The 21,881-nt window shown below is 32.1% G+C and overlaps 1 protein-coding gene across 2 annotated transcripts in view; it reads right to left on the bottom strand.

The window, feature by feature from the left end:
• The window catches only part of LOC126880408 (probable ATP-dependent RNA helicase spindle-E), a 383,599-nt gene that overhangs the window by 351,535 nt on the left and 10,183 nt on the right, over positions 1-21,881 (bottom strand). For both annotated transcript variants that reach the window (XM_050644249.1, XM_050644250.1), the window contains exons 2-3: positions 16,291-16,526; positions 1,853-1,990 (exon numbers count right to left, since the gene is read on the bottom strand). In XM_050644249.1, the coding sequence (XP_050500206.1) occupies positions 1,853-1,990; positions 16,291-16,526 (374 nt within the window). The remainder of the gene's footprint in view (positions 1-1,852; positions 1,991-16,290; positions 16,527-21,881) is intronic.

The raw sequence follows: 21,881 nt of genomic DNA, 5'->3' as shown, positions 1-21,881 counted from the left end.
TTAAAATGTATGCACCAAAATTTTTTCAAAATTTATTTTTAAAAAATTTTTACAAAAAATGTTTTTTTTTTAATAACTCGTTTGTTTTTAAGATATCAGGTTTATCTAAAAACCGTTTAAAAGCTAATTCCTAGGGCTATTTAACCACGTTGAACTTAATCTTTTAGACCCCTTAGTTTTTTAAAAATAAAAGGTTAAACGGCCCCGGTTGCATGGTTTTCACAGCAAAATTTAAGATTTAAACGTTTCTATCTCGGTTATTTTTTACCCGATGGAAATAGTAAAACAGGTAAAATATTTGACACAGAAAAAACTAAAATTTGGGTATATATCATTTTTTACGTATATTTAGTATTTTCGGAGTTATTATCAAAAGAATATCAAAATTACAATAATTTTAAAAATTATAATTTTTTTAAATTAGGTATATCTTTTTTTAAATATGCATTCTAAACCGGTCAAAGTTATTGAAATCATTACTTATACTAATATAAAGAAGTTCTTGTAAGGATTACTATAAATTTTAATTTTTGTATGTTTTATTTTTCACTTTTTCCTAAAGAATTCGAAAGGGTTCTTTTATTTTCATCATAACTTGCTTAATTTTGACGCAATTAACTTGTTCTGAAGCTCATTTAATAGGTATTCCGAAGTACGTTGGCAAATTATTAGCAGGTATATTAACACATTGCATCGTTTTCCCGTTATTTAAGCTTGAATACTTAGATTTGAGTACTCGTAAAAAAAATACACATTCAATTGCCAATAACTCACTTTGAACTAACATTAGTTTAGTTCTTTAAGTGAGGAATGTATTCAGTTTTTTATTATCATCAATTTCAGTAATAATAACTATTTCGTAAAAGCTTATAGTTTTTGAGTTATACGTGAAAAACCGATTTAAAACATGCATTTTTTTACGAAAAAATAAAATCTTTGGTCTTTAAGAGGAAACAGTAGCGATCAACAGGTAGCAAAAACGCGTTCCAAGATTACGGCTGTAATTTTGAATATTTTTTCGAGATATTTGGCACACGTATTCGTAATATAATAAAGAATGGCGGTACAGAGCCCAATTTCAGAAATATATTAATATGTGGAAATTACTCTGTAATTAAATAAAATATTAAAAAACGAGCCTGTATCGCCATTAAGAAAAACAAAAAAAATACACTTTCTTCAAATAAACTTTTTTATGCGATGCCTAGATTTTGTGTCATTTTGGAACTACTAAAATTTTTTATTTCATTAGTAGTTCCAAAATGACACAAAATCTAGGCATCGGATAAAAAAGTTTATTTGAAGAAAGTGTATTTTTTGTTATTCTTAATGGCGGTACAGGCTCGTTTTTTAATATTGTATTTAAAAACAGAGTAATTTCCACATATTAATATATTTTTCAAATTGGGCTCTGTACCGCCATTCTTTATTATATTACGAATACGTGTGCCAAATATCTCGAAAAAATATGCAAAATTACAACCGCAATCTTGGAACGCGTTTTCGCTACCTGTTGATCGCTACTGTTTCCTCTTAGTTGATTTATATTAATAACTTGATATAACAAATTTTGCTTATAATTTGTCCCTCTATCGATTTATGGTATTATTTTTAATAAAATAATATTCACCCCCGAGAAGGGGTGGCATCCACCCCCAGGGTAAAAGCGTAAGTTTGCATCATGTCACCTATGTTCCTGAGGTATCCTCTAATTGTTCACCAATTTTCATGAAAATCGATGAAGGTTCAACGAAATCGGAGGTGAAAATCTTCAGTGACTCCACTATAATTATTTTTTAATATATTTTTTATTATATGTATTAGTTTGTTAGATTTTTATTTTTTTACCTACCTTGTCTTTAAAATCATCAATTGGTAGCTCCTTTTTCCGAGATGTAGTGTTGAAGCTGTACTGCGAATATACATGTAATGGATTGTTCTTGAAAGTAATGCCATCAACCCCTTCCACTTCTGACATAGTGCTTGGTTCCTGAAAAAAATTGCATATAAAGAAATTTAATAAAAGAGGTCTGAGTGAAAAGACATAAACAGACAGGCAAAGGCCCATCCAGAGTGAAGATGTCAAAGGAAGAAGAAAAGTACTGCGGAAGATGATGCAACGCTATCACCACCAACTGGGAAAGCATGAGGTGTGAAGAAAATGACCAGGTGAAATTTGTTGAATTAAGACCGGCGCCCACTTATACGGAACAGCCCGCTACGGAATGGACCGCGACGATCGGCATTTTAATATTTGCGTGTATTCAAATGGCTCAGTGCGATGTGCTACGATTCCGTAAAGGAGGCGCTGAGCCATTTTTTAATACACGAAAATATTAAAATGCCTATCGTCCGTTCCGTATTCGCGGTGTGCAAGTACTTGGAAAGGGAAACGAGAAACGACCGTGCGCGAGTCGCGGAGAAATATTGCATCTATCTTAAATAATTCATATTGTCAATTGAAATTGTCAAATTGACGTATATTTCATACCTTCTGTCATTGACGCAGAAAAATTATATATTGCTCCATAATATTGATATGATATGCAATTATTATATAAAGGTAAATTTAATTAATTGTATTTTGCTTGCAGTACTGCATTTTAATAACTGATTTTATTTACTACATACAATTGTTTACGTTTGCTAAACATAACCTGCATCTTATTTTTTCTTCTTATTATTTTTTTGGACTATGGTCTTGACAATTATCCAGCAACCAGGACTAATATAATTGGCCAATATAATTAAAAGTGCGAATAAAAGTACAGAGCGTAGAAATAGAGGTCGCTTTGCCGAACTTGCACGGTCCCAATAAGTGGGAGCCGGCCTTTAATGTAAAAGTACATGCAAGGTTGAGGTACTGCAAAATGTAAGTGCTAACTGCTGACTAAACCACTACTGACCTTCAGATTTACATATAATAATATTCCTAATGCTAAGATTCTTTTCTAATTACATACATATACAGGGTGTCCAGAAACTCTACCGACAAACGAAGACAGGAGATTCTTCAGATAATTTTAAGATAATTTAACCCAATTCACTTAGTTCGAAAATGCTTCCTAAGGGAGCTAGAGCTCTTTGAAGATGGCGTCTTGTAATTAGTTTTTCTTAAATACCTCCAGAACGCTTCTATTTAGAAAAACAAAAATTGGTACGCGTATTTATCTTCAAGATATAAATCTAATCCATCCATTGCAAATTTCTAGTACCGATCATAGGCGTCCGTTTTGGGTAGGGCAACGGTTATTTTATCGCATAACTTTTTTATCTTTAACTTTTATGCATTTCTGATACTGGATGATTAAATTAAGAAGTATTTTAGTACTAAAAGGTACTCTTGTTTTAAATCGATAGGACACACCGTTTTCTAGAAAAATCAATTTGAAAACTTTTCGCTTTTTAAATTAAAAAAAAAATTTCAAAAAAAAACTGTTTAGAAAGGCGAAAACTGGTACATTTATTTATATTCCATAGATAAATCGATTTCATTAATTGAGAATTTCTAGTACTGGTCATAGGCGTCCGTTTTGGGTAGGTCAACAGTTATTTTATAGCATAACTTTTTTGTCTTGAATTTTTGAGCATTTTTGACACTAGATTATTAAATTATGATGTATTCGAGTACTAAAAGTTACTCTTACTTTATGTTGGTAAAATACTTCGTTTTTTGTTGAAAAGTTCTTTCAATTTTTTTTCAAATTCCAAAAACGAAAAACTTTCAAATCGATTTTTCTAGAAAACGGTGTGTCCTACCGACTTAAATCAAGACTACCTTTTAGTACTAGAATTCCTCACAATTTAATAATCCGGTGTCAAAAATGCATAAAAGTTAAGGACAAAAAAGTTATGCGATAAAATACCCGTTGCTCTACCCTAAACGCACGCCTATGACCGGTACTAGAAATTTGCAATGGATGGAATCGATTCATCTCTGAAAACTAAATATGCATACCAATTTTCGTTTTTCTAAATAGAAGCGTTCTGGAGGTATTTAAGAAGAATTAATTTCATGACGCCATCTTCAAAGAGCTCTAGCTCCCTTAAGAAGAATTTTCGGACGAGGTGAATTGGGTTAAATTGTCTTAAAATTATCTGAGGAATCTCCTGTCTTCGTTTGTCGGTAGAGTTTCTGGACACCCTGTATAATTTTACTGAAGAAGTAAAAAAATCCTTTGTAACTGGTAGGTATATGAATCGTAAATTAATTAATTAAAAAAGACCTTTAAAAATTATCCAAATTTGATTATTAAATACATCACAGAACAAACGTTTTCGGTCATATCAGACCATCATCAGGTTACACCTTCTTCTTTAAGTGCCATCTCCGCGACGAAGGTTGGTCACCATCATGGCTACCCTCTATTTTTCCTTGAATTATGAGTCTCAAGATGTTGTATCTTTCGCCTCTCATCACATGTCCGAGATGTTGCAATTTCCTTTCTTTTATTGTGTTTTCCATTTCCCTCTCTCTGCCTATTCTTCTTAACATTTCTATATTCGTTACTCTATCTACCCATGAAATCCTTAACACTCTTCTAAATGTCCACATTTCAAATGCGTTAAGTCGATTTTCTGTATTTCGGTTTAATGTCCATGATTCAGCTCCATAGTAAAGCACACTGTGTACATAACATTTAATTAGCCTTATTCTGAGGGCCAATGTCAGATCTTTGCTGCATAAAATCTTTTTCATTTTCACGAAGTTGTTAAATGCTTTTTCAATTCTCACTCTTATTTCTGTAGTATAATCGTTATTTTCTGTGATTATCGTTCCCAAGTAAGTATATTTTTTTTCTCTCTCAATCTGCTGACCGCCTACCGTTAATATTTCGTTCGTATTGTTGTTCTTGTTAAATTTCATTGGTTTTTTGATGTTACGAGAGAGAGCCCGTATTCTCCACTATATCTTAATATTTTGTTCATTATTCTTTTTAAGTCTTCCAAGTTATCGGCTATTATGAGTGTATCGTCGGCATCTTCTTCTTTTGCCCTTTAATTCGTCCAATTTTGAACATAGGCTTCCCCCAGTTTCCTCCATTCGCTTCTGTTTAGTGCTTTCTGTTTCCAGTGCGTTCCTCCTATCTTTTTAATGTCGTTTCCCCATCTCATCTGGGGTCGTCCTACTGCTCTCTTTCCTGTTCATGGTCTCCATTGTTGTATCGCGGTATTCCACCTATTGTCCGTTTGTCTAGCGTTATGACCTGTAATTTATTTGTTTTATGTTTCACGTTTCTTTGATATTAAAAAGCAATTAAAGAGCGGCGCCGACAGCAACGACCACGTCATCGCTTTCCATTGCCGACTATTACTCCAGGCTGTCGGTGAAAAGTAAGTCGATTTCAGGATATAATTCAGGAATTTTTGAAACCTATCAGGTGTTGTAAAGGACGATCCCAGGAATAACTTATACTAAAATGTGACCAAAAATATTGTGAGCTTTTTTTTATTGCGATTTTCATTTGTTGAATTTGCAATTTTTAAAGATTTTTAATTTTGCAGCTTAGGATATTGATTCTAGAGAAAAACTTTTTAATAGAAAGTTGTAGTAAATTAAAAAACCTACAATTTGAGCTATGGTAAGTTTAATTTCGTTTATTGGTTATTGCAAAACAGCCTGCGAAAGGTCCAAAATGGCCGTTTTTTACAATTGCGTTATTTATTGTACAAATTTTTTTTATTTTTTAAAGCTTTAAAACGAAGACCTTTCAATTCCAAACATAAAAAAAATTGTAAGGCCGGATTAACGAATTTGTTGCTTAGATATTATAAATTGTTTATCCCAAGAGGTCAAATGTCGAAGGCTATAACTTTTTGAAAAAAATCGTAGAGAGTTGGTGAAACATCCAATCTCATTCTAAAGAGTTATATTTTCATATTCTGATGTAAATAAATGCGTAAAACATTTTTAAACCTCTAATTTTTGGGTTTGAAAATAAGGGGGCAAATTTCGTATAAACATTTGCAGATGAAGCGGCCCTGTACATCCTATGAGTTTTTAACTTACAGATTATTGTTGCTGAAGACGAAACGAAGATTTATGAAGAAATAAAAATTTCTATCTACGACCAACTGAAGCCGAGCTAAATGTTGGGTTTGAAAATAAGGGGGCAAATTTCGTTATAAACATTTAGAGCTGAAGCGGCCCTGTACATCCTAAGAGTTTCTAACTTACAGATTATTGTTGCTGACGACGAAACGAAGATTTATAAAAAAAAATAAAATTTTCTACAACCAACTGAAGCCGAGATAATTGTTTCTTTTTTCTTAAATCGTAGTGCCTTTATTTATAACAATTAAGAAATTATTTTACAGTCATTTACTAAAGAAAGACTTATATTATCTTAAAATAAAAATTATTATAAAATATAGTTACATTTAATTATTAAAAATTATTTTTAAAATCGGTGCTTTTGCGAGCGGCCGAATTTTGCAAATCGCCCGGCTCGCTTCAAATCCGCGCGCTCGGAAAATTTTTACGTAACTTGTATTAAATTTTGACCGAAAACAATTTAATAATATTACCATTATAATATACAGTCTATTTACCACTGTATTTGTTTTTCTTGATAAACTTTTATATGTGAAATCTCATTTCTGAAGAAACAATATTACAAAAATGATACATATGAAATATATAACTATATTTTTAATTTTTTCATTGTTATATAAATATAATAATAATAATGTTACTTCTTATTATACAATATAAAACTTTTTCTTCTTGTAGTGACTATCCGTTTTGGATGTTGGCGACCATCATGGCAATCTGTACTTGCACACTAAATCGGTACTGCTGCTCTAAAAAGATTTGTAGTTGTTGTGTTGAACGACGTACGTAAATTTTCTAGCAAGGTAATCCTTCGCCTTCCTGGTTCTCAGTTTCCAAATGGGGTTTGGCAAATTGCCATGATGGTCGGCCAACATCCAAAACGGATAGTCACTACAAGAAGAAAAAGTTTTATATTGTATAATAAGAAGTAACATTATTATTATTATATTTTAAAGATTTTAAAAATAATTTTTAATAATTAAATGTAACTATATTTTATAATAATTTTTATTTTAAGATAATATAAGCCTTTCTTTAGTCAATAACTGTAAAATAATTACTTAATTGTTATAAATAAGGGCACTACGATTTAAGAAAAAAGAAACAATTATCTCGGCTTCAGTTGGTTGTAGAAAATTTTTATTTTTTTATAAATCTTCGTTTCGTCTTCAGCAACAATAATCTGTAAGTTAGAAACTCATAGGATGTACAGGGCCGCTTCAGCTCTAAATGTTTATAACGAAATTTGTCCCCTTATTTTCAAACCCAACATTTAGCTCGGCTTCAGTTGGTCGTAGAATTTTTTTATTTTTTTATAAATCTTCGTTTCGTCTTCAGCAATAATAATCTGTAAGTTAAAAACTCATAGGATGTACAGGGCCGCTTCAGCTCTAAATGTTTATGACGAAATTTGCCCCCTTATTTTCAAACCCAAAAATTAGAGGTTTAAAAATGTTTTACGCATTTATTTACATCAGAATATGAAAATATAACTCTTTAGAAGGAGATTGGATGTTTCACCAACTCTCTACGATTTTTTTTTTCAAAAAGTTATAGCCTTCGACATTTGACCTCTTGGGATAAACAATTTATAATATCTAAGCAACAAATTCGTTAATCCGGCCTTACAATTTTTTTATGTTTGGAATTGAAAGATCTTCATTTTAAAGCTTTAAAAAATAAAAAAATATATTTGTACAATAAATACCGCAATTGTAAAAAACGGCAATTTTGGACCTTTCGCAGGCTGTTTTGCAATAACCAATAAACGAAATTAAACTTACCATAGCTCAAATTGTAGGTTTTTTATGTAATTTACCACAACTTTCTATTAAAAAGTTTTTCTCTAGAATCAATATCCTGAGCTGCAAAATTAAAAATCTTTAAAAATTGCAAATTTAACAAATGAAAATCGCAATAAAAAAAAAGCTCACAATATTTTTGGTCACATTTTAGTAGAAGTTATTCCTGGCATCGTCCTTTACAACACCTGATAGGTTTCAAAAATTTCTGAATTATATCACGTTTTTTCACCCAGAGCCTGGGGTATATACAAATTTTATTTTTGTTTCATCGATTAGCATATCTCATGAAACGGTTACTTTTTTTGCAATTTATTTGTTTCATGTTTCACGTTTCATGTTTCTTTGATGTGCGGCCTGGCAGGATTTTTACTTTGTCGGCAGTTGCAGTTGATCTAAATAGTGTCGTGATGCTCACTCTATACCACTGGCGGAGGTTCCTCAGCCAGGTTCTAAGCTAGAATGTTTTTCTGCGTCTGGGGCCGCGCTTCGTATTTATAGTTCAGAGAAATAAGGAAAAGGTGACACAAACCCCTCCAGGCCGAAACCAAATTTTTTGAGTAGTATGGACATCTATATTAATAACATATATGTTTCCTGCAGCCGATTTTGATGATATACATAGCTATAAACAAATGAAGATCAAAAAACGGTAAATTTTCGCTTTTTCGTCTATTACCAAAAAGTTAATCATTTTAAACAAATTTGAGAGTAAGAAACTCATAAATCGTATAAAAAAAACTTCAATATGGCGTTCGCTGAATATGTCTATCCTTATTGGTTGCTTAGAAAATTGCAAAATAAATCATAAATTTTTAGTTTTTATAAATATTCATAAATGATGTAAAAATTAACTTGGAACCTTTTTATTACACGGAATGCTGAGAATTCTGGTGCTTAAACCATACCCTAAATTTTAAAGCAATTGGTCAAATAGTTTAAAAGTTATTTAATTTATATATCCAAAAATTAATTTTTTTTGCAACACTATAAGGATAAGGTGTTATAAGTCAGAAAATGATGAAGTTACAGTAATACATACTTTGGATAGTCTATGAAAGAAGAAGATTTACACTATTATTTTAATTTAAAAAAAATGACAAAAAATAATTCTAAATATTGCAAAATTATTTTGCAAGAACGTGTGAATTAAAAAAGGGGAGGCTAACTTCGCCCCTAATTGTCCTAGGACAATTCTTTTTCTTTCTAAATGTGTATAAAAATTCAGTCTTTCCAAATATAAAAAAATAATTTTTCTACGGGTAACGGTTAAAAAGTTATTCTAATTGTTTATAAGTAAGCAAAAAATCGACATGTTTTTGCAAAATAATTTTACACTGTTTAAAATTACTTTTTGTCATTTTTTTAATTAAGTTAATAATATAAATGTTCTTCTTTCATAAACTGTCCGAAGTGTTACTGTAACCTTATAATTTTCTGACTTATAGTGTTACAAAAAGAATGAATTTGGGATAAACAAATTAAATAACTTTTAAACTATTTGACCAATTGCTTTGAAATTTAAAATATAATTTAAGCACAAGAAGTTTCAGCATTCCGTGTAATAAGAAGGTTCTAAATTAATTTTTACATAAGTTATGAACATTTATAAAATCTCAAAATTTATGACTTATTTTGCAATTTTCTAAGCAACAAATAAGGATAGACATATTCAGCGAACGCCATATTGAGCTTTTTATATGATTTATGAGTTTCTTATTCTCAAATTTGTTCATTTGTTTATAACTACATATGTATATCATCAAAATCGGCTGCAGGAAACATATAGGTTATTAGGTTTGTTCTAGCAAACAGTCAAACTAGTCAGAAACCGTCAGCAAACAGTTGGTCAGTGAGAGAACAGAATACAGTCACCAGTGCTATCCCCTCTACTCGCGCTGGTCCGCTATTCGCTGATGGTTTCAAACCGTTTGAAACTGATGCTAGAACAAACCTAATATAGATGTCCATACTACTTAAAAAAATTGGTTTCGGCCTGGAGGGGGATGTGTCACGAGAAAAATCTTATTTCTCTGGACTATTAGTCTTTTTGCTTCTTCAGTGTTTTTACTATGGTATAGTCCTTTTCATGATCATTTTTCAGTGCGTAACAGTTTTTCGATTTCTCTCTAACGCATTAAATTGTATGTGACAGAAAAAAAGGCACGTCGGTGATTACTTTGGTAATTATTCTAGTTCGGTGATTATTCTAGTTGTCGATAGATGGCGCCATAATAAAAAAAGAATTATTTATTAAATAAAATAATAATATTATCAATATAATCTGTACAATTTATAAAACTATACAAATCAAAGAAAATACCATTTTATAAATGTAATAGACACAATTGATTTGTTTTTATTCCAAATTGAAAATAAAATGTGACAACTGTCAGATTTAACTAAAATGTCATGTTAGAATAAATGTCATAAATGTGTCTTATCACGGACTTACCATTTTTTCTATAATTTGTGACGCACTGAAAAATGGTCATGAAAAGGAGAATATTAGTGTTTTAACAGTCCGGAAAAAACCGGTTTTTTTCGTTTTTCTTCCTGGAGGTCCGAAAAAAAAACAAAACGTGGAAAAATTCAATAATGAATTTAATTACCGGATTGAAAGAACAACAAAATACATATTCTCTCAAATATAAAATAAAATTATCAATATGAATAAAAATAAATTTCGACCACGAGTCAGGATTTTGTTAACCGAGATACGATAGTACCAAGCGGCGCCACTAGGAGGAGCACTCCAACAATGCGTCTCAGAATACTTTAACGAAACGTGGTCATTTTGTACTCTAAACCGAGTAAGGTATGAAAAAGAAAAGAAAATAATCGTTTTCGTTTTGATTCAATTCGAGTCTCTTGTCATCCTCTGACACCGTGTTTCGGGGTCTCTACCCCTTATCAAAGAGGCTATGCAAGTAGACTGAATTGAATCATCTCGAAACGAAGAAGAACTGCATATATTAAAATATCTGCAGCAGAGTGTGGTTAGACTGTCCTCTAACGGGGAATGACAAAATGAATAAAAATAAATTTCGACCACGAGTCAGGATTCTGTTAACCGAGATACGATAGTACCAAGCGGCGCCGCTAGGAGGAGCACTCCAACAATGCGTCTCAGAATACTTTAACGAAACGTGGTCATTTTGTACTCTAAACCGAGTAAGGTATGAAAAAGAAAAGAAAATAATCGTTTTCGTTTTGATTCAATTCAAGTCTCTTGCCATCCTCTGACACCGTGTTTCGGGGTCTCTACCCCTTATCAAAGAGGCTATGCAAGTAGACTGAATTGAATCATCTCGAAACGAAGAAGAACTGCATATATTAAAATATCTGCAGCGGAGTGTGGTTAGACTGACTATTTTTTATTCATTTTGTCATTCCCCGTTAGGGGACAGTCTAACCACACTCTGCTGCAGATATTTTAATATATGCACTTCTTCTTCGTTTCGAGATGATTCAATTCAGTCTACTTGCATAGCCTCTTTGATAAGGGGTAGAGACCCTGAAACACGGTGTCAGAGGATGGCAAGAGACTCGAATTGAATCAAAACGAAAACGATTATTTTCTTTTCTTTTTCATATCTTACTCGGTTTAGAGTACAAAATGACCACGTTTCGTTAAAGTATTCTGAGACGCATTGTTGGAGTGCTCCTCCTAGCGGCGCCGCTTGCTACTATCGTATCTCGGTTAACAGAATCCTGACTCGTGGTCGAAATTTATTTTTATTCATTTTGTCATTCCCCGTTAGAGGACAGTCTAACCACACTCTGCTGCAGATATTTTAATATATGCAGTTCTTCTTCGTTTCGAGATGATTCAATTCAGTCTACTTGCATAGCCTCTTTGATAAGGGGTAGAGACCCCGAAACACGGTGTCAGAGGATGGCAAGAGACTCGAATTGAATCAAAACGAAAACGATTATTTTCTTTTCAAAATTATCAATATTCGTATAAAACAAAACAAATATAACGCAATATATCTTATTTTCATCAAAATAAAATAAAACCAATAATTGCATTAACTAAAAAACAAAATAAAATACTGTTTCTAAATGATTACCATTGTTTATATAGGGATAGTTGGTCAGCCTAATAGGAAAATTTGTTTGATTCAAATTGAGACAGTCACCAGATGTCCCCACAATGTCTGTCAGGGTCGCAACGTCAAAATGCATAGACACCAAGTTGGATACGATTCTATTCATAATAGTCTAAGAGCTAGTGAACCCTCCGACTAACGGTCGTCCTGTAAGGCTAGAAAATTTTCTAGTGATAATTCATAGCACATCAAGGCTAAAAACCATGACCTGGCAGGCCTCAGCGGTGCACGTGTATCTACCAGGTGAATCGAAAAGTGCAAATTTAGGGGGTAAAATAAACTTTCTCCTGTAAGGTTTAAATTTAAGTATGTGTTTGAGTAAGTCATTTAGAAGAAATGTGTACAATGACAGGCGATTCTGAAGAGCATACGACCTTGCCAGCCGAGGGGAAAGATTAGGGGTTTTTCCTAAAATTATTCTTTTTGCATCGAACAAAATTTTTTTTAGGTTTTTTGAATAATTCCAAACAGAAAAGGTCTTTAGTGATTTTTCTCTTAAGTTAATAGTTTTTGTTATATAAGCGATTGAAAATTTTGAAAATTGCGAAATCGGCCATTTTTAACCCTAAATCGGACATTTATCTAAATATTTCAAAGTTGCCAAGGTAGGTAGATATTCTTTAAACATTGATTGATGAAATCCCAAAGAGTTTTTTTAATACAATATCGGAAACGCCTTTGTTTTTTAATTGCTAATCAAGCGGGCGCGACACTGTGGTATAAGTGAGGACGTTTGAGTTGGCATAAATTCATTATCTCGAGAATGGGCAAATTTCAAGAGAAATCCTTAGACAGGTCGATTTTTATTTTGAAATTAGGACTTTTTGGCATATATCTAATACCAGTGACGTCATCCATCTGAGCGTGATGACGTAATCGATGATTTTTTTAAATGAGAGTAGGGGTTGTGTATAGCTCATTTGAAAGGTTATTTAATTCTCTATTCACTAATATAAACATTACCATAATTATTTATACAGGGTGTACAAAAAAAAATTTATTAAATTAACTTTGATTAAATTTGACAAATAGAAGAAAAATTTTTTTTGTACACCCTGTATAAATAATTATGTTAATGTTTACATTGCTGAATAGAGAATTAAATAACCTTTCAAATGAGCTATCACACAACCCCTACTCTCATTTAAAAAAAATCATCGATTACGTCATCATGCTCAGATGGATGACGTCACTAGTATTACATATATGCCAAAAAGTCCTAATTTAAAAATAAAAATGCAAACTCAAACTTCCTCACTTATACTACAGTGACGTGCCCGCTTGATTAGCAATTAAAAAAACAAAGGGGTTTTCGATATTTTATTGCAAATAACTCTTCGGGATTTGATCAATCAATGTTTAAAGAATATCTACGTACCTTGGCAACATTGAAATTTTTAGATAAATGTCCGATTTAGGGTTAAAAATGGCCGATTACTCAATTTTCAAAATTTTCAATCGCTTATATAACAAAAACTATTAGGTAACTTAAGAGAAAAATCACTAAAGACGTTTTCTGTTTGGAATGTATCAAAAAACCTAAAAAAAATTTGTTCGATGCAAAAAGAATAATTTTAGGAAACACCCCTAATCTTTCCCCTCGCCTGGCAAGGTCTTATGCTCTTCAGAATCGCCTGTCATTGTACACATTTCTTCTAAATGACTTACTCAAACACATACTTAAATTTAAACCTTACAGGAGAAAGTTTATTTTACCCCCTAAATTTGCACTTTTCGATTCACCTGGTAGATACACGTGCACCGCTGAGGCCTGCCAGGTCATGGTTTTTAGCCTTGGTGTGCTATGAATTATCACTAGAAAAATTTCTAGCCTTACAGGACGACCGTTAGTCGGAGGGTTCACTAGCTCTTAGACTATAACACCCCAACTCGCATACATATTAAGAAAAATAATTATACATATATGGAATAATATATTTTAGAAATTGAATTGTCTTTGCAGCAAAAATTTATTCTCTTTTTAAGACGGCCAAATATTTTATTACAGATAGGACTGGAGAATCAAGTTTTAGAGTGTTTTAATTAGTTGTTAAGATGCCGCTTTTACAAGAATGGCTAAACGACAAGTATGTGTCAAAAATGAGACAATATGACATTAATTTTCATAACCGTCCATAAATTTTTATCGTTGTCTTTTCTTGTAACTTTGTAAGTATTAAAGTACAAGTTTGCTTATTTTTGTAGTTTTTCTTACATATTTTTTTTTTTTTTTTTATTAATGGCTTTGACAGAGCCAATTAGCCAGTTCTTACATATTGTAAGCCCTAAAAAATTACTTTTGTTAGTGGTGATCCCTCGTTTGCACGATACAAAAATTTTAACCTCAAACTCTTAGTGTTGCTTTGGAGCAACGTTCTCATTATACCTCTAAAGCCTCGGTTTCCTCGAAAGCGGCACCGATAAACTGCGATCGTAACACTGCGATGAATGACGTCATAAAAAACTGTACCACGCAAAATAATAGCGGTGGTTTCCAAGGATGCGTTGGAAGCCACCGCTTGCTAAGTTTGCACATTCCATTGCCGCAGTGAAGAACCTTGAATTTTTCACCGTAATCTGACGTAATTCATCGCAGTGTTACGGTCGCAGTTTGTCGGTGCCGCTTTCGAGGAAACACAGGCTTAATGGACAATGTTACTTGAGGGCAACATTTTCAAACTCCACTTCTTATACAAAAATTGCATATACCAACCCCACTGAATCGTTCATAGTCCCTTAAAAAACACTTCACGAATTTTTAGAATTTTATTTCAATGAATTTAAGGTGTGACGGTTACAGGGTTAAATAAATAGCAAACATGAATTTTTGAGATTCGAACCAATTTTTGAAAAAACCGGGTTTTTTCCAGTTATTTCCCATTGATTAAAAATCCGTTTTTCTAAACAGTATATTATGGTATACAGCCAACTAGAGGGATTTCCCTTTTATTAATATACAGGGTGTTTCATTAATAATTGTCCATATAGTAACTGGAGAAACCTTAGCACAAAATACGAAGATTTAACCTAAAACACTTAAATAAAATGTGGTTCCTTACTGAGTTACAGGGTGTTTTATCTAAAAATTTAAAAACTATTTTTGCTCAACATTTTAAAATTATTCGACGTATCTTTCTCATACTTGGCAGGAAGTATAGGTACTATACAACCTACTAAATTATGTTGAACAAACGTTTATGGCTATTACCAGAGGCGTACGACAGGGGAAAGTGAATGGTTGACCCTTTCCAAATTCTACGCCACTGGCGAAATTGCTATTTTAGTTCAATTTTTGGATTCTCCAATACTTTCTATGAAAATAATATACTCTTCATTCGTAACGATAAAGTTATTGTTTTCGAGATATTTGAAGTTAAAAATGAAACGACACGGTTATTTTGATCAGTGTATTGTGTCGCTTCATATTTAATTTCAAATATCTCGAAAACTAATCATTTTATCGTTACGAATGAAGAGTATCTTATTTAAATAAAAAGTATTAAAAAATCAAAAAATTACACTAAAATAGCAATTTCGTCAGTGGCGTAGAATTTGGGAGGGGTCAACCAGTCACTACCTCCTGTCGTACGCCTCTGGTAGTAGCTAGAAACGTTTATTTATTTTAATTTAGTAGGATGTAAAGTACCTACACTGTCTGCGGATACGCCAAATAGCTTTAAAGTACTGGGTACAAATAATTTTTAAATTTTAATCATATGAATCGTATCATAAATTAATCAAAATAACTGTGCCGTTTCATATTTAACTTCAAATATCTCGAAAACTATTGGCTTTATTGTTACCAATGAAGAGTATATTATTTACGTAGAAAGTATTGTAGAATCTAAAAATGGCACTAAAATAGTAATTTCTCCAGTGGCGTAGAATTTGAGAAGGGCCAACCATTCACCATCCCCTGTCGTACGCCTCTGGTAGTAGCTAGAAATGCTTGTTTATCACAATTTAGTAGGGTGTCTAGTAGTCGCACTTTCTGCCAAGTATGAAAAGGATACGTCGAATAGTTCTAAAATTCTAAGCAAAAATAGTTTTTAAATTTTCAGATAAAACACCCTGTAACTCAGTAAGGAACAACATTTTATTTAAGTGTTTTAGGTTAAATCTTCGTATTCTGTGTTAAGGTTTCTCCAGTTACTATATGGACAATTATTAATGAAACACCCTGTATATAATTTTGTTTCGCTTCAAGCCCCTTACAATAAACGTACGGTATTGGAAATATAGAATTACAGGTATAAAAAAAATGGGAAAAATCTTTTAGGAACAAATAAAAAATTATATTTAGATTAAATTAACTTGCCTGATCAACCTTAAAAGATGCATATTTCTTTTTTTCCTCGGCTACATATTCTTGTTCATATTCCTCTCCTTCTTCCTCTTCACTCTCATCTGTAGAAGAATAATCATCTTCAGTTGAAATCCCCACGACCCCATTAACTTGGCCAGTTGGGATAACTGGAATTTTATGGAAATTTTCCAATAATTTATTCATTTTGTTCAAATAGTATACGTCTGGAACTAGAATAGCTTGGAAAGCTGGAACAAAACATGAAGATAATTATGATTCTGAAATTAATTCACAAAGTGGAAATCAAAATGTCAAAATAAATAATATATTCTCAATTAAAATTATGGTTATTTACTATTAACACGTTCCCTGCCATGTTGGTCCCATGGAGGCAACACTAGTGTTGCCTTAACGTGCGACGTTAGTCCCATGAGACCAAAACCTTTTTTAATGGTTGTTAGGCTGCTGGTCCATAATAATGTCTAACATCTCAGACTAAAATATCCATGTGCCCTGGAAGGTATATCGTGTAAAAATGGCCCACTGAATTATTTAAGAATGGCTGGCAAATTTTAGAAGCCTCGGAGGTGTAACCAGAGAAGGTTCCCATTGTTTTCAATCTGGTGGGATGTAGAGTAATATTTTTAATATTATTTTATGTGCTATTAGATTGAAAACTTAGTCTTTTGCTAGCAGTTGCTGCTAGGGCATCTCTCCCATTGCGTTCGTTGTAATCCGTAACTGCACGCCAAGGTTTGTCCTGGTTGTGTCAGAGAGAAAAGCATATGTGCCTTCTGATGAGAGACTAATAAGTTTCGAAACCGGTAGAGATGCTTGCTGCACTCTCTGATTGAACTAGAATATAATGCGGCTGTAGTTTCGTGTTGCAACGAAATTGAAAATGGTTATTCATTTTTGATTTACATGTTTACTCCGATTGGAGTTAGAAGGGGACAATTCTCGTTGGAACTTTACCGCGCTGAGCAGATGGGACGTGAATTATAAATTGTAAAATTCCCTCACCTTCTTTAGTCTCAGCATCCATTATGGCTTGCAAATTTTAGAAGCCTCAGAAGTGTAACCAGAGAAGGTTCCCATTGTTTTCAATCTGGTGGGACGTAGAGTAATATTTTTAATGTTATTATATGTGCTATTAGATTGAAAACTTATGTCTTTTATTTAAAAATAGTACGTACCTCGTACTACACTAAACTCGGCTTTAGAAAGGAAAGATAATCGAAGTTAGTATGCAATTTTAAATAAAGTAAAGAAAGCATAGAATATGAAAGGATAAAAGAAGAAGGATAGAATAGAGCACTGGCTAAGTAAGCTCAAGAAACAAAAAGAAGGTGGGATTCGAGAGCCAGAAAAAGGAATAAAATTAAAACAGAAAGTTAAATAAATAAAACCAGAGAGTTATCTTGAACAAACCAAAATGTGGACGCCAGTTTTACTCTTCAGCAAATTAACGAATTTGTGGATTAACTAAATTAAATTTCTTAATATTAAATTCATGTTGCTTCCTCCAAAACTAACTACCCTGTGAACTGAAACTGGAAAGAGATATGTAATAAGACAAAATGAAAGTTAATAAATTATTTATTACAATTTTGACAATTATACAATTTACAAATAATGAAAGATTACAATGCTACAATGTGATAATCGTACATATGGTTAAATAATAGAAAAAAAAATCCTAGTCAGATTTATTTGATGATTTAAAAAAAATAGCATAACATTACTTTGTATGTTCGTACTGTTTAATCCAAAGTTAAATAGACCCAAAAATAAAATACATGAATACTCGTAATCTTTGCTTTTACCGCTCCTTGACCAGCAGCGATAAAAAATCCTGGATAAAGTCTCCACTGAAGACTTTAATTGGCTGATAACCACCTCAGCGATCACCACACTGTGGTAGAAATTCACGTATGATAGGAGGAAACCATTCGATTTCCGGAAACATCTAACCATAGACCATCTATGGTGAGAAGTACATAGAAATTCGCAGCATCCAAGCGAAAAGTTAACTCATTTACTTATGAAGAAAGGAAAATACCATTTAGGGAAAGTAGAAGAAAAACAAGAACCAAAAACCAAATACTATAATAATAAGATATTGTTTAGGATGTAGAAAAACTAAAGTGACAATTTTTACTGATATGGAAAAGAAATGATAATTACTGAGTCACTATCCGTATTTCCAAATGAAACATCCGGTTTTTAAAGATGGCGCTGAATAAAAAATAGGTGTAGATGGTGTAACTGCTTATTTATTATTATTGAAGAAAAAATTATTATTGAAAAAAAGTACTCTCACTGGCGTAACGAATATACAGTAAAACAATATTGGATGATTGGAATTTTTGGACAGTAATATCATCTGTGCTCATTCCTGATCATTGGCTATCATGACTTTTCTTTCTTTCTAGTAGATACGTTGCTCTTATGGATGATGTCTTCTTTTTTACGGTGTCTTCATCTATACTAATCTTTTCCGCGATTTTTGCAACAAACTGCTATGTGAAACTGCCGCTTTAGAAACAACAAATTGCCACTTTTTATAAAACTAAACGATGTGTAGAGGTGGGAACTGATATATTTTTGTAGAGGCTTTGTAACTGTAACACTCGTGGTCTCAGTTATTTGACAGGAAGTGATAAAAATAAAAAATTGAATTTTTAGTAAACTGTATTCAGAAACTCTTACAAACAATGTACGACATACATACGTACATAAAATATTATGCGTGAACCTCACTAAAACAATCTATACAAATATGTGGCTCATTTTCATGTGTCGAAATTTTTTTTGTTCGTGGCATATTTTCGCCTGTGCTTTTCAGAATTTTGTTTTGTAGCAGTAAAATGTTTAAATGTAGCAAATAAATGTTCATCAACAATTCAGCTCATTATTTAATGTTAGCGAAATGAAAGTAGAGAGATGAAAATAAATCAAGGTTAGCTGTAAATAAGATTTTTACTGAATGCGAGGAAAGATGTATTGAGAAATAGCAAATAACTCTAAAAAAGTGCACCAAAATTGAAGACATTACTTATTAACTTACACAAAGCTTATTAACAAATGATGTGTCAGCTGGCCCCAAACTGGGGATTTTAGCCAAGAAAAGGTAAAATGTGAAACTTTATGGAAAAACGCTACAACTTATATGTCAAATATTTATCTCCCTGACTTACATGTATAATAGCCAAGAATACCTAGCTACTGGCTTTCACCCAGATGACTCGCGTTCAATTCCCGGCCCTGAAAATCTTTTTTGTTTTTAAAATTGACATCTTGATTTGAAAAATAATTATTTTTTGATAATACCACGTTTTTATTATTTATACTACACTACTACACAATATAAAAAGTCTGTATGTCTTTTATAGAATCGTAAACTTTGCATTTGATCATATATATTCAGCTGACGCTTTTTTCTTACAATCTAAAATTCATAAATTAATGATTTATACTTTTTAATCTTTGCCAAACTACATAGTTCAAGAATATTTTTTATTATTAACTAGCTGACCCGGCAAACTTCATACCGCCTTAGAACTAAAAAATAATGTTTAAAAGTTAAATACCTAAAAATTACCAGAAAGCAAAAAAGTACTCAAAAATACAAGGGCAATCCCCTTTTTCACTTAGATTGGTCGTACTAACTAAGGAAGCCTTTTAGGGGATTATGTATCTTTGTTTATTAAGCAGGTCAATCATAATAATATTATGATATTATCATATTTATTATGATCAAATGCATACATAATAGTTTACGATTCTATAAAAGACATACAGACTTTTTTATATTGTGTTGTGTAAATAATAAAAACGTGTTATCAAAAAATAATTATTTTTTAAATCAAAATGTCAATTTTAAAAACAAAAAAGATTTTCAGGATCAGGATTTGAACCCGAGTCGTCTGGGTGAAAGCCCAGATGCCAGTATTCTTGGCTATTATACTCGTAAGTCACGTAGATAAATATTTGACATAAAAGTTGTAGCGTTTTTCCATCAAGTTTCACATTTTACCTTTTCTTGCCTAAAATCCCTGGTTTTGGGCCAGCTGACACATCATTTGTTAATAAGCTTTGGAACACCTAACTAAATAAAAAGAAAACAGCCATGCTAAAATGCTCCGGTTAAAGTTGACACTACCTCCCGGGCTAATAGCAAATTAACATTTACATTTGTCAAAAACTCATTGTGACAAAAACTGCCGTAATCCTAAACTTATGATTTGTTAATACACTGTTTTTGCATAAACAACCAATGTCAGTATATATTTTGTCAATAACAATCAATGTCATTTGACATCAGCAGTTTTTGCTGGTAATTCTCATTGTTTAATGGTCAGATAAATAGTTGGATGCTCTGGTTAGAAAAAAAACCATGTTATTTTACATGACTTGACTTTGTCCCGATTGAAAAAAAAAGAGAATATGTAGTTCACAAGTCCCAGAAGATTGGGATGAACTCATATGTCAAGAAAAGCCATTTCATTTACTGTAGTCAATATGACAGGACAATTTTTTCGACATAAATTTTCCAATTTTCCAATATTTTCTAAAGAGGTCCAAACCAAGTGTGGGTCTTAGAAAAGTTCTTATTATCCTCACAATTATTGTGAGATGGGGTGGAAAGATAGTTTGGAAAAAGATGTAACCCCAAAACAATTAGACGAATGTTAAACAATTAAACTTTTAGGAATAAACCTTTTATTATACAAAAAATAAGTGTATTAGATTGGTGTTCACCAGGGAGCGTATTGACATAGATTTGAACTTTTGGAATTCAGTAATAAGTATTTGTTGTTTAAACCAAAATAAACTTGTTTAGAACCGATGTAAAAAGATAGGTGTGGAGAAATCCGAATGAAGAAATAAAATTAAAAAATATATGAAAGCTGCTTTATACTTGCCAAAATGTCGTTAAAACATCAGCCTAATCACCACATTACATGTTATTAAAAATTTTTGGTTGGCATTAAAAAATAAAGTAAATAGTGCCCCAATATCAAATAAAAATGAATTGAAAGTAAAAATTATTGAAGCTAAGGACACAATTTCCCCAGAGTACACTATAAAGTTATTCAAATTAATGCCTAGACGACTACAGGCTGTAATCGATAATGAAGGAGGACCTACAAAATATTAGCAATCATGTTTCAATGCCTCAAGTTTGTTTTCTTTATTCAATTTCTTGTTTTAAAGGTTGCATGTTAGCTGTGACATCAAAATCATACATAAAATAGTTAATATTTGTTGTTATTTAAATATGGTATATTTGAAACACAAAAAAAATAACTTAGTTTTAGAAGACATATTAGTGATTTAATTTCAGTTTGTAATCCTTTTGTAATAAATATTGAGGCACTGACACAAGCTAGTTTTATTGAGTAATGACTGCATCATTCAAGCTGTGAGCCAGCCACTGCATGTAGGGTGGGGTCTTAAGGGTAGTTAGCACACTTTCTGAATCATTATGATCTACTAAAACTACCCTCCTTTCATGCTTAGTGTCTGGCTAAGGAATCTACCTACCTTTTGTCCTTGTTATTTGGATACCGTAGGAGAATTTCTTTACGTAGTACCGT

This window comes from Diabrotica virgifera, chromosome 2, assembly GCF_917563875.1.
Source record: "Diabrotica virgifera virgifera chromosome 2, PGI_DIABVI_V3a".
Taxonomy (NCBI): domain Eukaryota; kingdom Metazoa; phylum Arthropoda; class Insecta; order Coleoptera; family Chrysomelidae; genus Diabrotica; species Diabrotica virgifera.
The sequence above is the reverse complement of the archived record's forward strand: the minus strand, read 5'-3'. Positions and strand labels throughout refer to the sequence as shown.